At 38.9% G+C, this 17,643-nt stretch overlaps 1 protein-coding gene across 2 annotated transcripts in view; it reads left to right on the top strand.

Annotated features, from left to right (window-relative positions):
• The window catches only part of rdo (leucine-rich repeat domain-containing protein reduced ocelli), a 423,162-nt gene that overhangs the window by 369,808 nt on the left and 35,711 nt on the right, over window positions 1-17,643 (top strand). For both annotated transcript variants that reach the window (XM_073971011.1, XM_073971012.1), the window contains exons 9-10: window positions 2,863-3,059; window positions 9,298-9,453. In XM_073971011.1, the coding sequence (XP_073827112.1) occupies window positions 2,863-3,059; window positions 9,298-9,453 (353 nt within the window). The remainder of the gene's footprint in view (window positions 1-2,862; window positions 3,060-9,297; window positions 9,454-17,643) is intronic.

Here is a 17,643-nt window from a genome sequence, read left to right as displayed (position 1 = left end):
ATTCGCCGTCAACACAGATTGGCCCGTAGATCTTTCGAAGAATTTTTCTCTCAAACACACAAAGCACTGCCTTATCTGCTTGAGCAAGTACCCATGCTTCGGAACCATACATTAGCACGGGTAGTATCAGTGTTTTGTACAGTGTTATTTTTGTTTGACGAGAGGTGGCTTTATTCCTAAACTGCTTACTCAGCCCAAAGTAGCATCTGTTAGCCAACACTATTCTTCTTCGTATTTCACAACTGATGTTATTTGTTGTGTTTATGGCGGTGCCGAGGTAGACGAAGTCCTTTACTACCTCAAAATTATAGGTACCAACATTCACAGATGGTGCGGTGTTTATGGACATATTACGCGTCGATACCATCAACTTGGTTTTTACGCCGTTTACTGCCAGACCAACTTTAGCAGATTCTCTTTCGACTTTTGCAAAGGTGTCAGTTACTTCATTTACCGATCGACCCATGATGTCAATGTCGTCGGCATAAGCCAGTAACATGTGGCTGTTCGTGTATATCGTTCCATTTCTTTTGACCTTCGCGTCTCGTATGACCTTTTCCAGCAGGATGTTGAATAGATCACACGACAGGCCGTCTCCTTGTCTGAAACCTCTTTTGGTAGTAAACTCTTCGGAGAGGTTCTTTCCAATTTTAACTGAGGATCTCGTCTCAGTTAATGTCATTCTACAAAGTCGAATGAGCTTTGCAGGAATACCAAAATCAGACATGGCTTGGAACACCTTTGAACGTATAGGGCTGTCGAATGCTGCTTTATAATCGACGAAAAGATGGAAGGTGTCGATCTGCATTTCTTGGGTCTTTTCCAGGATTTGTCTCAAGGTAAATATCTGGTCAATGGTGGATTTGCCAGGTCTAAAGCCGCACTGATAGGGTCCAATAATTTCATTGACCATAGGATTTAGTCTCTCACACAATATGCCAGATACTATCTTATATGCAATAGGGAGCGGACTTATGCCCCTATAATTGGAGCACACAGTCTTATCACCCTTCTTGTGGACTGGACATAGGATGCTCACGTTCCAATCGTCGGGTACGCGTTCTTCCTGCCAGATGGTGCTAACTAGCTGATGCATACACCTTATCAGCGTGTCGCCTCCGGTTTTGAACAGCTCGGCTGGTAGGCCATCTGCTCCTGCCGCCTTATTATTCTTCAGCCGGTTTATTGCTGTCCTTACCTCATCTTGGCTGGGCGGTATACATTCAATACCATCATCTGGGATTGGATCTGTGGTATCTTCGCCGTCTTCACTGCTATCGGATACCAACAGTTTGGAAAAATGTTCTTTCCATATCCTGAGCACACTATCTGTATCAGTTACCAAATTACCTTGTTGATCTCTACAGGAGGATATTCCTGTACCAAAGCCATCAGTTTGATGCTTCACTCTTTGGTAGAATTTTCGGACTTCGTTCTGTCTCCTGTACATCTCCATTTGTTCACACTCCCTCTTTTCCATTTCTCTCTTTTTCCTGCGGAAAAGACGTTTCTCCTCTCTCCTTTTCTCCCGATACCTCTCTCGTGCGCTACGCGTTGCTACTGATTGTAAAGTAGCCCTATATGCCGCATTTTTTTCTTCGGTAGCAGCACGGCACTCCTGGTCATACCACGGATTCTTTGGTGGAGGTCTCTGGTATCCAAGTACTGATTTTGCGGCTGTTTGCATGGAGTGGGCAATATTTTGCCATTGTGCTGATATGTTATCGGGACGAGAAGCGCTATCATTAAGCAATTGGGTCAGTTGAGTGGAATATGCTGTGGCTATCCGTTGTGTTTGCAGCTTGGCGATGTCCAACTTTCGTGTTGTGTCTGTTCGTGCTTTATTTGCAACGTTTAGACGGGTACGTACCTTTGCTGCAACGAGGAAATGGTCCGAATCTATGTTTGCTCCTCGGAACGATCGTACATCCAACACGCTCGATGAATGTCTTCCATCTATCACAACGTGATCAATTTGATTTATTGTTCTTTGGTCTGGAGACAGCCAAGTGCCCTTATGAATATCGAGATGCTTAAATCTGGTACTGCTAACTACCATGTTTTTTGCCGCTGCGAAGTCTATCAGCCTCATTCCATTGTCTGATGTTTCACTATGTAGACTGAATTTCCCAACTGTTTGTCCAAAGATATTCTCCTTTCCAATTTTGGCATTAAAATCGCCTAGAACAATTTTAATGTCATGGGCAGGACAACGGTCATATGTTTCTTCTAAGCTCTCGTAGAATATATCTTTGGTCTGTTCGTCCTTGTCTTCGGTTGGGGCATGAGCGCAGATAAAGCTGATGTTGAAGACACTACATATCTAAAATACAAGGATTCCAATATATCTTGAATCGAATATTTCGAAAAAACAGAAATGGTCGAAACTACAACATAGGTTAATTTCTGACGTAAACTTTAAAAACGCCGATATACGTGTCTCATATTTTTAGCTCTACTTTCATAATCTGCTCAGTTTTCCTTGTCATTTTATTTGTTGTCGCACAGTGTTTTGAGGAGACAATCAAATTATTGCACAATGCTGAGTCCTTAAAGCTTTTCGAGACTTAACAGGGTCCAAGGTTAAGCTTCTATATACTTTATGGACTCATCATTATGCAAAATATTGAACACATCGTCATCATTTGGAACATTTAAAAATTCTCAACAATTCAATTCCAAGTTTTTATGGGTACCCACGGTGTTAGCCACTGACACTTTTGACAAAACTTCCAAATTTACTTACCAACAATCATATGCCCCTTCCTACCCCCTTTACTTCCTTTCCAGCACAGCTCATGTCATTCTTTACCATTTCTTATTATTGTTTTTTTTTTTTCTATTGCTGCTCTTCATTTACAGATTTGTCCTACAATCGTTTGGCCAAAGTTCCCAGCGATTCATTTCTAAGTTTGACTAATTTGACTTTTCTGGATTTGTCGTATAACAAATTGGTGCGTTTAGAACCGCAGTCAGTGAGGCGTCTTAGCCATTTGCAAACTCTGAATATAAGTGGCAACGTGCACATGAATCTCCATGAAATACGAGAGACATTTGATGTAAGTAAAACATGAAAAGTTAAGAGCCAAAATATCAGCACAGCACTAAGTAAGTCAAAGCACACACAAACACCAACAAAGTTACCAATGCAAAACACTCACACACACATTCTTTCCCATAGACACAATGTAAAGAAATCACCATAAAACCCACATTTATCCTTTGTCCAACAACCAAAGATGGTAATTGGTGACGGGGGTAAAAGAGAAAAACAAATCAAAGTAGAGTAGTCGACAGTTGTTGAAATACCAGATATCCGATATAAAAATCTAATATCACCGGAATAAAGAAATTAAAAGAAAAATGTTGAAAAATTCTTCCGTAAAAGGGGGAGGGGAAAGAAGGCCTTGGGAAATCCTTAGAAACCATGAAATATGAGTGGTACTTTTGTGGTCATTTAAATGTTGACAACATATGCATTTGATTTGAGGGTTTCGGATGGATATTTTTTCCGAAGACAATAATAAAGGATGTCAAGAAAATGATTGCTAACAGCTTGAAATTGTCATAAGAAAGAGATTTAATAAATCAAGTGGTAGCCTACCACAGCCTATGCGACTGAAAACTAAAGCACAAGGATTGAGCCTAACCATACCCATTAAAATAATAATTAGTTTTCAATGGGCGTCGAAAAAAATATAATGATATTAAATCAAGGGTTTTCTGCTAAACAACAATTAAACAAGTATGAAAGGCGTTAAGTTCGCTCGGGCCGAACTTTTATACCCTCCACCACCACTGTATTGACGTAAATATAAACAACTAGTAACTACTAAGCTCTTTTTCTACGTTAAGTATAATTGTTTGGAGAAGAATAATAACTTAACAGATGATAGTTATATAGATAATTTCTGTGTGGAGGTTTTCTACCCATTGAGATCCCAAAATACCAAGTTACATCCACTTAAGATAGAAAATCTAGCAACACTCATTAAAAAAGCTAATCATTGTTCTCTCTATCCTCTGACTACACACAATACCAAATTATAACAATCTCTGTTCCAAAATTTGAAAAAACGCCTCGATATACATACAATTTTTAAATACCAGTCTGTGAAGGTAAGATTAATCCTACATATATGAGAATGGGTAGTTTTTTGCGAGTAAGATTTCTATCTTCTGGGAACACAAAATTCCAATTAACATATGCAGTCTGATTTTTGCAAGGAATGTTTTGTACCTGTTATAATATTTTTAAAACTTTCAAAATGTCGAAAATTTGTGACTTCCGTTCTAAAGACCTATACAGACAAATTTCTGGCGGAAAGTTTTATACTCCAATTCCAGTGGTATATTGAGCCAACAACCTTGAAAATACCGAAAATCTGGAAGCACCTTTCTATGGGGGCTGTATGAAGACAAAACGAGACTAAATTCCAGATTTCAGCCATATTTGTGGGATATTGAGGCTAAAACCTGCAAAATACTGAAAATTTGGAGGTACCGTTCTATGGTGGCTATATGAAGACGTTAATCTATACCAAAAAATTTATGGTGAACAGTCAAATCAAACTGTGGACCGACACCGAACAATTTCTGGGCGAAAGTATTGTTTCCCGAAAAATACTAAATACCAAATTTCAGCAACTTCGGTGCAATAATAAGCCTAAAACCTTCAAAATACCGAAAATCAGGATTATCGTTCTAAGGGTGGGGGTATATTAAAACGTAGACCGATACCGACAAATCAACGTGAAAAAGTTTTGTAGCCCAAAGGAGGACTAAATACCAACTTTCAGCCATTTTGGTTGGATAATATAGCTTAAACCTTCAAAATACCGAAAATCGGGAGATACCGTCCTATGGGGGCTATATCAAAACGTGGACCTATATAAACATTTTTTTTTTTGGTAAAAATGTTTCTTAGCCTCTGGAAACAAAAAGCACTAAATTGAAATATTTTTTAGCTTCTGGAGACACAAAATACCAAATCACAACCAATTCGATGGTCAAATGGGACGCGTGACGCGTCACTTTGTATGAGGGCTATACGAAAACGTAGACCTACATAGTATTACCCTCAGCATTTATATACACTTTCATACAGGCAAAATGTGCCTCATCGAAATAATGGGTTTATACCACAAGTATAATTGGCCGAAATCAGTTTCAGACAATTTGGAGTTGATTTAGTCAGGTCCGCCCGTCTGTCTGTCTGGCTGGAGCGCACAATAACTCTCGAACGGATAAACCGATTCGGTCCAAACTTTGGCTTTCGTAATAGTTTGTCCAAACTAAGTTTAAGTACTCCTTCCGGTAAAAAAAATCGCTCTCGAATTGCTTCGATTTTTATTGTATCAACTTGTAATCACTGTCCCTCATACGACGGTTTAAGTTTCACCAGGGGTAAGTCCTGACTTCCTGAGAAAATAGCATGAAAAGTGCAAAAAACCCCTATGACACCGTGTATAGTGGTTGGAGCGTAAGATAACTCTCGAACGAATAAACCGATTCGGTCCAAACTTTGGCTTTGGTAATATTTTTTCCAAACTAAGTTTAAGTACTCCTTCCGGTACCTCCCCCAAAAAAGTTCAGATTTGTTCGGAAAAATTGTGCGCACAATAACTATTGATGGGAGTGACCGATTTGGTCAATACTTTACACATCCTTATACATCTACTAGATATATATCAGATTCGAATATGAACTATATTTTTCCACTTCATCGGGTACCTCCCACACATAATTTCGGATAAGTTCACTTTAAGACCTGCTCTCGAATCACTTTGATTTTTATTGAAGCAACTTGCATTCGCTGCCTCAATTACGACGGTAAAAGTTTTTTGAGAAAACAGCCCGAAATGTGTAAAAAAATACTATGACACCATATATTGTGGCTGGTTCGATAACTCTCGAACTGATCGAACTATTTGGCCTTCCTCATATTTTGTCCAAACTTATTTTCAGTTCGAAGAGGTGCAATACCGGTGCACAACTTCTGGTACTTACCCCCAATATTTAAAAAATATCACTAAAATGTTATGCACAATATCTCTTTAACAGGGCAACCAATTTGGTCCAAACTTTGTATCTCCTAATATTTTGTCTAAATTCTCTTCCCTTCTAATGGCAATTCCCCTACAAAAGTTCAACATTTGTGTCTAAGTGCAGTTTAGGTTATTTTCGAAGATCCTTTGGAAATGTGTACCGATGCTGTTCATTGTTGTCCTGTTTACAGCGATATTATGTTTTCCGTAGAAAAGTCCATGCTTCCTGGCATACTGGTACAAAAGTTATACGATGACCCATTGAAATGACTAATGGGCGCGATAGGTAGCGAAAAGATATGACTCCCAAAATAAGGTCCATTTCCATAATGGACTATGTCGGTCCATTCCTTCAAGTACTTCCTCCGCAACACTTTTGAACTTTAATCCTAATCCACATTTTTGTCGGCAAGTTCAAATGTCCAAGAAGGACCAGAAAATTCTGAAATCTGTCCGTAGATGAAAGTTTCAATTCACATAGGCTGAGGTTATATTTCTGTCGGCAAAGCCGACTGATACTCTTTTACTTGTTTTCAATACCCAAATTCCTACGTACATACAATAGATTTTACCAAAATTTCATAAACCTACTTCAATCCGTTTGGACGCTAGAGTGATTTCCACAGACGGACGGACATTGCTATAGCAATGTAGAATATATATAGTTTGTAGGGTCTAAATGATTATTTCGAGTAGTTAAACACGGAATGACAAACTTAATTTACCCTCTGCCTGTGACATAATAAATGGAAGCAAACCCAATATAGGCTGTTTTTACAAAATATTGCTGTTATAATGGGAAGTGCGACAACTTTCCGAGCCTAATAGTTTGAACTTAGGCAGAGAAGGCACCAGAAGAAGTGGACCGATGTAGTCGATATTCGAATTTGATGTAAGTTTAGAACGATTGGACAAAAAAGCTATAGTTGGCCATCTATAAGATTTTTACAGCTATAGAGTTATTATTTTAGTCAGTATGGACTTACTGCCGTAATATGAGCCGCGATGACTACCTACTGTAAAAATTTCAAAACTATCCTGAACATGTCCCTAAACGACATATTTGCTAACAATTTTGACATAATAATATGATTTAAGTGTGAATGAAGTATCCTTTCGATGTCTGATGGACGCGATAACTTTGGACCATTATGTCAGGAAGTGTGAAATTACCCACAAAAACATTATGTCGCTGTAAAGAGTACCACAAGAAGTACTTTCGGTAGAAACTTCACTAAACCATAAATGTTGATATTTTGTGAGGGAGGTAAACGAAGATGTTTTCCAATCTAAACCTTCTTGAAACTTCATGTAGGTTTGGAAGATATTTTACGTTGTGCGAAGTTTCGACCAAATCGGATGCTGAATTCGTAAGTTTTCGTACTCATCACTGATTTGAGTTGATGTCAACATCATTTCTTAGAGATTTTGAAGTATAGGCTTGCCCCCGGAAAATTGTAAATTGTACCGTCGTAAAGCTGGCCGCGAGCACAACATGGCACAAAATTTCGAGAAGTATTCCTAAATTGCGCTTGTGGTAGGTTTCCGAAAGGATGGAAAGATATAGAAAGATAGACCAAGGCGCGTCTTCACTTCGAGAGATATGGTATGGTGTGCACGAACGGTTTTGATCGACGTCAAAATAAGGAAGTAACGTGTGGCTATTGGTGCACAGGTGTCATTCATTTTAGCGTATGCATATCGCATAACCTTTTCCTGCTGACTGTTGAAATGGTCACACGAAAGTCTATCTCCTTGTCTGAAACCTCTCTTTTGGCACTAACCTGTTCGGAAAAGTTATTTCCTATTTTAAAAGAGGACCGGGTATCAGTCTATGTCTTTCCAATCCGAAAGAGTTTTGTGGAGATAGAGCGATTCAGACATGGAATACCTCTGCATTTCTTGGGTCTTTTCCAGGATTTGCCGTAGGGTAAATATCTGGCCAATGGTGGATTAAGCTCTCGTAAAATATATCTTTGATGTGATCGTCCTTGTCTTGAGCGCAATAAAACTGATGTTGATAAATTTGACGTTTGTATGGATTTAAGCAAGTCCTTCATTCACTGGGGAGAATCTGGGGACCAGATGTTTTAACGTCCGACCAAAAAGAAATCCACAACTGGTTACCGTTCTATTTGGCCATATATAAAGGCGTGGACTTATACCGATAAATTCCTGGTGGAAAGCTTTATATAGGATATTGAGGAAATATATATTTCTGGTAGGAAATTTTATACCACCAACGAAGACTAAATACCAAATTTCAGCCAACTCGGTCAACAACATGCTCAATTTTCAAAATTCCGTTCTATGGGGGCTATATCCAAAAGCTAGGTATATCTTAAAAATTGCAAGCATTGTCTTGATTGACAGCTTAGCGTACAGATGGACATATGTAGCTATTTCGACTTAGAATTTTATGCTGATCAAGATTATATTTACATTATATGTATGGCCAAACGGATGGACATGCATAATATAATTATGGGTATATCTCGTTTCCTTTTGCATGTTACATACAAATGAATAAACACATAATACCCCTTACCCATTTAAAGAGGATACTTAAAAATAGCCAATGCTCTAAAAAATATTTTATTCCAGTCACGAATGCCTTCGTAAAAACCTTTAGCATACATTTTAAATCACAACGGGTTAATATAATATTTATTTGTATCAAAACCCTTTGCTTCAGTGCCAATTCCAAGGACCGTTAAATTATTTAACAAATCCTACCAGCAAATTAAATAAATATGTTGGTAATACAATGATAAGCAAAAAACCACAAAAGTGTCGACATATAAAAACATTTTGTGTTAATAATAAAAATTGACTTAATTTTATTTCAAATTGACTTGGCAATTGAAACATAAACATGCGCCCGTCCTTTCCTCCAAGGTAAACAATGAACATCATTTGGAATAAAATACACAAATATTTAACAAATGTGGTGTAAAAAAATCCAACCGTAAACTTTTTGAAATCCCATATGGATTAAAAAAGAACAAACAAGCGGAGAACAAAATCCCCGCAACAAAACAAAAAACATTTCATTTTAAATCTTTTCTCAAGGTTCCAAAAAGATTTGTATGCCATGAATGTTCATTGCTGCCTAAGGTCTGTACGTTATCATCCATTACACACAATATTTTCACTTGTGTTTTTTATTATTTTATTTAAGGATATCTTTTAACGAATTTCTCGAGTTTCTCATCTCTTTACCATTTTTGTTGTCTTTATTTTTTTACAGCTTTTGCCGCACCTGACACATCTTTCGATTGCCGATATGAATATATTGCCGGTTGGTTTGTTAAATCCATTTAAACATTTACGTTATTTGAATATATCCGGTAATCATTTGGATGTTATGTCCCTGCAAGTCATTGAGCCCTGCCAGGAGCTAGAGGTAAGTTAACAAGACAGACAACAAGTACACCACCACCATTGCCAGCCACCGTATCGGACAGTAGCGCGCCCAAGGCATATGAATAATCATAAAGTCACGGTGAATGTTGTCGGTGGTTGTCGTGGTGATGGTGGTGGTGATGCACATAAAGAAAGACAAACTTTATGTCCATACGCCCACCCACAGAGTGATTTTGTGCGGCTATATGTCTACGGCCCAGTTACACAATATTCGAACCTGCAGCAATGGTAAAAAGGAAGAGAAAACAATAAAATGCAATCATAAAATACTTGAGATATGTGCAAACATTTTTCCCTCAATGGATTTTCTCGAAGAAACACATCGTCGGTTGGCTTTCAACCATTAAAGTCACTTATTTTCTTTCTCGTTTTTTAAGCTGTAAAATTGTAAATGTGACCGACCAACGATCAGACCAAGACCAGAATGGTGGAAATGTTGTTATGGCCATAAATCGCACCACACAGCCATAATATGCAAATTATATATATTTCAAAGTCATATAAAAACAAATTATTTTTCGAAGTTGCCTTACACTTTTCCGTGGGTTATTATGTTTTTGTGGGAAATGATCAAAATATAAGGCTTAAGCGATTTATTGTAAAAAAAGGAAAAAGATGCATATTCATCGCATTAACCGGTCGACGTTTTATGTCATTAAAAATTTAACTTGTATTGAAATCAAGTTAGCAAATGGTTTAGTCAATGAGATAATCGTAATATCGGAAATCGAAATAGAGAAAAGGAACGTATATAGTACTAATAGAACTAATTATTTTTCATTCTATAAAGTTTATTGTGAACGCTTAGGATGCTACCTTGAACCCAGAAGAGTATTCTCTATCTGCTAAATTTATTATGCTGAACATCAGTGGTTCCGCATCGTTTTCACTGGCCATAATTCAGTAATATTTGAATATATTTGACAAGTCAAAGGCCTCATTGTTGTGGTCCAAATATTTAATTTGTCATTCGCACAATATCCCTGACCCTATTTCATAAGCAATAGGGATAAGACTTGTGTCCCTATAGGCACATCGCACAGTCTTATATCATTTCCTGTGGATGGGAAACAGGATGCTCAGATTCCAAGCTCTCTTCATGCCAGATGGTGATAACTAGTTGATGCATAAACCTTATCAGCGTGTCGCCCCTGGTTTTGAACAGTTCGGCTGGTAAGCCATCGTCTCCTACTACCTTGTTATTCTTCAGCCAGTTTATTGCTGCCTTTAACTGATCTTCGTCGTCTTCACTAACAGTTTGGAAAAACGCTCTTTCCATATCCTAAGCACACTATCTGCATCAGTTACCAAATTACTTTGATGGTCCCTACGGGAGGATGTGCCTGTACTAAAGCCATAAGTTTGATGTTTTACTCTTTGGTAGAATTTTCGTACATCCATCACGCTCGATAAATGTATTCCATGATCAATTTGATTTCTTGTTTTTTGGTCTGCAGGCACCCAGGTGCGTTTATGATTATCGAGATGCTTGAATCTGGTACTGCATGGTAGTTATGTTTTTGCCGCTTCAAAGTATATCAGTCTCATTCCATTGTTATCGACAAAAATCGGTAAAACTAAAACTAAAAATAAAAGTTGATAACACTCTTGCTACCGGTAGACCGCTTTTTATTCGTCGCTAACTTACCGAAAAACATCGGTATTTACCGGAATTATAAGCATTTTAATTGTACCGACAATTGTCGGTAACTAAAAAAGTAATTAGAGAATCGCACTACTGATATTTTAACCTCCAGCCAACTACAAATCCGTAATTATTGTGGCACCTTCCACAATTCATTGTATAATTAAATTTGTCATTCCGTTTGTAACATATCGAAATATTTGTAGGAGAGCCAACGAAGTATATATATTAGGGTTAGGTTGCCACCGTGGTGCGATGGTATGCACGCCCGCCTTGCACGCAGAAGGTCGGGGGTTCGATTCCCCGGCCAAGCAATATCAAACATTTTTTCAACGGTGGCAAAATACCCCTCAGTAATGTTGGCGACATTTCCTGAGTATTTCAGCCATGAAAAACTTCTCCATAAGTGGTGTCTTATGACACGCCGTTCGGACTCGGCGATAAACAGTAGGTCCCATATCATTGAGCTAAATATGAATCGGGGTGCACTCATTGATATGAGAGAAGTCTCCCTTGTCCCGTATGGGATGTTGTGGAACAATGTTTTTTTTTGTTATGACTTTTCGATGTTTTTTTTATCAAAAACGATTTCCTGTAGCACGGATAAATGAAATTTTGGATATTAATCGCTAAAATAATGTTTATTCCATTGAAATATAAACAAGAAAAAAATTTTCAGTTGGCTTTGCCGACAGAGATATACCCTCAGCCTTTGTGAATTTCATCTACGGAAAGATAGAATGTATGTATGTAGGGTCTTTTCTGAATTTTGTGGCCCGTTTTGGAAATTTGAACTTGCCGACAAAAATGTGGATTGAGATTTCAGTTCAAAAGTGTTGCGGAGGAGGTACTTGAAGGAATGGGCCGACATTGTCCACTACGAAAGTGGATCTTATTTTGGGAGTCATATCTTTTCGATAGATATCGCGCCAACTAGTCATTTTAGTGGGTCATCGTATAAATTTTTGACCAGTCTGGCAGGAAGCATGGATTTGTCCAGGGAAAACGAAATATCGTTGTAAACAGGACCACAACGAACTGCATCGGTATACATTTCCAAAGGATCTTCGAACAGACCCTAAACTGCACTTAGACACAAATGTTGAACTTTTGGGAGGGAGGTACCCTAAGGAGAGGACCGATGTAGGTTATTTTAGAAGTTAAACTAAATTTGGACAAAATATTAGGAGATCCAAAGTTTGGACCAACTTAGTTCCTCGTCTAAGAGATATCGTGCATACCATTTTAGTTACATTTTTAAATATTGTAAGTACCGGAAGTTGTGGACCGGTATTGCCAATCTTCTAACTGAAACTAAGTTTGGACAAAATATGACGAAAGCCAAATTTTTGACAAAATCGGTTGGAGTTCAAGAGTTATCGTGCTCTCCAGCCATAGGGGTTTTTCACACCTTTCGGGCTCTTTTGTTAAGAAGTATAAACTTGCCCTGAAAAACTTTTACCGTCTTAATGAAGGCAGAGAATGTAAGTTGCTTCAACGAAAAATCAAAGCGATTCGAGAGCAGGTCTTAAAGTGAACTTATACGAAATTTTATATGGGAGGTACCCGAAGGAGTGAAAAAATATAGTCCATATTCGAACCTGATCTATATCTGGTAAATATATTAGGATGTGTAAAGTATGGACCAAATCGGTCACTCCTTTCAAGAGTTATCGTGCGCAAATTTTTCCCAACATTTTTGAACTTTTGTGGGGGAGGTACCGGTGGGGGAGGTATCCCCCGCCGGGGATAACGATCTTGACGCGATGCGGGGTCTAGACTCCACAATCTTCCACTCAGCTTCTTATAGTATTGATTTGGGGGTTGTGACCGACCAAAGGTTATCCATCTCCACTGTCACAAACCAATACAGTTCACTGAAAACCCATAGTTTATCTTTTGGAATGTGTGACACACATTTGGTAGCGATCTCCTACCAAATAAAAAATTGCTGAGATCCCCTGACACCGGGGTGTTAAGCGACCACGTGTGCATCGGTGTTCTCAAGGTTTGCAGTTCGGGTACCAACTGTATTTGAACGGAGCCTCGTTACGTGGGCGACTCAACGAGTAATTATCATGCCCTTGCCGTGGTAAGGAGGCTATGCCGCGGTAGACCTCACCTCCTCCACAACTCAACAAAAAACCAAAAAACCTCAAGATGAACCTTCGGCTGATGTAGGTGTGGCACCCTCAGTCTTTACACTCACAATTGCAACCTCCTCACTATCCCTGACAGTTACGAATATGGACATTGACAACGATTCCCCTAACGTTACGGCCAGCAGGTCTAACTCTGCTACAAAGAGGACTGAAAATATGGGCGGGGACGCCACTCCGGAAGTGGACCATATAAATGACAGTTTGAACAGACAGAGCCTAGTACTCCTCAATTTAGTTGAGGAAAGCGTCCCCTTGGCACTCAAGTAGGAAAGCATACCCGATGAAATTTGGGAAAAATTATCGCTGACTGAGGAGGAGGAAGATATGGACACTACAGTGATCCATGTACCTACCTCTAGTCTAGCTAATACCCCCCCCCCCATTCGGTGATGCTTTGGATAATCCCGACGAACCTCTGCTTCTAAGGCAAAAAGCAGTGGAGGAGGAGAGTGGCGCGAGCGAAGAACATATCGATAAGATGGACGATTCGCTGAATCCACAGACCTCCAACTCTGCCAAAGCCAAGGAAGCAAGAGACAAAAAATCATACCGAAGAGCAACTAATTATTGCAATCGGTATGCCAATAAGGACCCCAACACCATCAGCGTAAGGGAATTTCAAATGATACGGTCTAACCTTAAGTTCGTGAGGAGATTTGAAAGAGAATATCCTCACGTAACAAAGAGGGAAGTGCGTGTCAGTGAAATCCCTACGTCAAGAGCGGGAGTAAGCCCCATCGAATCCTCCGAAGAGGTGGCGAAGGGAGAAGACTTCAGCTCTGATAAGGACACCCCTTCTTCCAATGCGGCAACGTCGCAGCCCTCAAAGAAGGCTGAGAAGAATTCAAAAGGTAGAAGAAGGGATCCAAATCCTCTGGGAAGGTATCAATTGATTCTGCAGCTGGCCCAACTTCTAAACCCCAACAAAGGGTGGTAGAGGTGAGTCGATGAAAAAGAAGATACCATTCGACATAAGTGGGAAAACGAGCGGGCGGAACAGTGATGGGTCAGTGACGGCATTGACTTCCTCAAAGCATAACGGACCTCGGGCGACCGATCCAAAATCACAACCAGTGGTTGTGAAGAGGACGAGGTCGTCTGAGGAACAACCTGCCTAAAAAGGTACACCCTCCCTTCAAGAGTTATCGTGCATACAAATTTTCCGAACATTTTCGAACTTTTGTGGGGAGGTACAGGAAGGAGTGGACCGATATAACCCATTTTCTAACTTAAACTAAGTTTTGACAAAATATTACGAACGCCAAATTTTAGACCGAATCGGTTGATCCGCTAGAGGGTTATCGCTCCAGCCAGCCAGACAGACTGACGCACGGACATTGCTAAATCGACTCCAAAGTGTCTGAAACACATTTCGTCCAAACATACTTGGGGTCTAAAACCATTATTTCGATGAGGCACATTTTGCCCGTATGAAAGTGTATATAAATGCTGAGGGTGTAAAAAGTTCACACACAAATCGTAAGGTATTATTTATGAAGACCAATCGGGACTTTTTCGCTACATATTCAGCTGTGTCGACGGAGATATACACTCAGCCTCGGACACAAAGAAAATAAGTAAATTCAATATTTATAACGACTCTATGGTTTTTAAAATTTTGGGCCAATTTCCCAAGAAGAATGGACAGTGTACCAAAAAAAATTGTACCGCATTAATAAGGGCCACAAGGACAAAAAAATTTAAACAATCCGAGCACGGCACTCTTTCCAAAATTTGTGTGGGAGGCAACCAATGTAATCCATATTCGGATGTAATCCAAGTCTCTAAGAAATAATACGATGTACAAAATACAGAACAAATCGGTTTATCCCTTCGAGGGTTATCTTAGGCACTAGTCAGTTTAGTTGGCGTCGCCAAAGGAAGTATGGACTCGCCAAAAAAAAAAAAAAAAAAAAATGCACCGTCATAAAAGGGGCCGCAAGGCGAAAATGTTTCAAACAAATTAAAAACGGTTCGAGAAGAGCTGTTAAACTATACTTTTCTCAAAGGAGTGAGCCGATATAGTCTATATTCGAATCTGATATATGCATAGAAGTAATATTTCCACATCCCTAGGTTGGAACAATTCGGTTAGTCCCCTCTGGGTCAAAAATATAACAAATAAAATCGATCGATGAATTCCTAGATTCGGGTATTCTTTCTAGATTTTCATAGAATCACCTAATAATTAAGTTTTTATCTAATTTTATGTAAAAGCAAAATAGACCTTTGTGAGAAGACCAGTAAGTCTTCTGACAGAAGACTTGTAGAACTTGTACAGAAGAGGTTAAATACCCAATAATAATTCGAATATCATAGAACTTTACATTTGCTTGCAAAAAAATAAAAGCATCAATTGGACCATAAAATATTCTCAACATGCATTTTGAAATCAAAATAAAAATGAAAAGTTTTGACTTCAAAGGATAGCAGATATCCTGTGAATCGTCCTCTAAATTAGTATAATATACCGTTTGCTTAATTGTTTTCTTATATTTATACCCTCAGCCTTTGGACTAGAAAGGGTATATACACTTTGATTTGACCAAAAATGTAATATTTTGTCCAAGCTTAGTTTAAGTTCGAAGATGGGCCATATCGGTCCACTCCTTCGGGTACCTCCCCACAAAAGTTCAAAATTTGTTGTAAAATGGTGTGAACGATAACTCTCGAAGGGAGCAATCGATTTGGTCCAAACTTTGCACATCGTATTATTCCTTCTAGATATAGATCGGGTTCGAATATGGACTATATTGGTCCAGTCTTCAGGTACATCCCACACAAAATTCGGATAAAGTGAAGTTTAAGAGCTAATTTCGGATCGTTTTGAAATTTGTTTCAGTAAGTTGTACTTGCGGCTCCCTTTACGACGGTGCAATTTTTTTCTTGCGCAAGTCCACACTTCCTGAGATATTGGCTTAAAAATTCCAAGAAACCCTGACGGCACCAACCAAAATAACAAATCCGCAAGATAATTCTCGCAGGGAGTTCCTGATTGGTGCAGACTTTGCGCATCATATTATTTAATCCAGTCATGTATCAGGTTGTAATATGGACTATATCCGTCCACTCCTTCGGGTACCTCCCACACAAAATGCGGATAAAGTGAAGTTTAAGATCTCATCTCGGATCGTCCTGAAATTTTTTCAGCAGTTTCTCCTTGCGGCCCCCTTTATAACGGTACAATTTTTTTCTTGCGCTAGTCCATACTTCCTGGGAGATTTGCCTAAATGTTCCAAGAAACAATGACGGCACCAACCAAAATGGCAAATCGGCAAGATAATTTTCGCAGCAAGTTTCTGATTGGTGCAGACTTTGCGCATCATATTATTTCATCCAGTCATCTATCAGGTTGGAATATGGGCTATATCAGTCCACGCCTTCGGGTACCTCCCACGCAAAATTCGAAAAAAATGAAGTTTAAGAACTGCTATTGCATCGTTTAGATTGTTTTTTTCAGTAGGTTGTTCTAGCGGCCTCACTTAAAACGGTACAAGCTTTTCCGGTGTCAGTCAATATTTACTGAGATAATGGTCCAAGGTCCAAAGCCGTACAGGCACCTACTAAAATGGGTATTGTGCAGATAACTCAAAACCTTTTCAAACATTTCATTAAGATAAAGCTTTACTCTTTGGTATAAAAGTTTCTATTACTCCTAGAACATTTGGTATTGAAAATGGGCTATATAGGTCCACGTTTTGATAAAGCCCCAATAGAACGGTACCTCCTGATTTTCGGCATTTTTAAGGCTTTTCCCACAATTTTTCACCGAAATAGCTGAAATTTGGCATTCAGTTTTCTTTGTGGCTACAAAACATTCCCCCAGAATTTTGTCAGTATGGCTCCCCATAAGCCCCCATAGAACAGTACATCCCAATATTTGTTATTTTAAAGGTAAAGGTATCTCACCGAAATTGCTGAAATTTGATATTTAGTCATGATTTGGGGTACAAAACTTTACACAAGATATTTGTCGGTATAGGTCCACGTCTTCATATAACCCACATAGAACGGTACCTCGCGATTTTCGGTATTTTGTAGGCGGAGGCACCAATATCCCACCGAAATGACTGACATTTAGCATTTTGTCTTCGTTGGAGGTATAAAACTTTCCACATGAAATTTGTCGGTATAGGTATACGCCTTAATGTAGCCCCCATAGAACGGTACATCCCAATTTTCCGCATTTTGAAGGCTGTGCCCCCAATATTCCACCGAAATGGTTTAAATTCGGTATTTAGTCTTTGTTGGATTAAAATGGCATTGTATTGAAATTTTCTACTAACAATTTTTCGATTTTTTTCGCTGGTTGAGAACACAGTAGGGTATTACCCCGAATCATTATTAAGTACTTTGTTCCACA

This window comes from Musca autumnalis, unplaced genomic scaffold (genome assembly GCF_047663935.1).
Source record: "Musca autumnalis isolate F117 unplaced genomic scaffold, ASM4766393v1 scaffold_2, whole genome shotgun sequence".
Taxonomy (NCBI): Eukaryota; Metazoa; Arthropoda; class Insecta; order Diptera; family Muscidae; genus Musca; species Musca autumnalis.
This window is presented reverse-complemented; position numbering and strand designations above follow the sequence as displayed.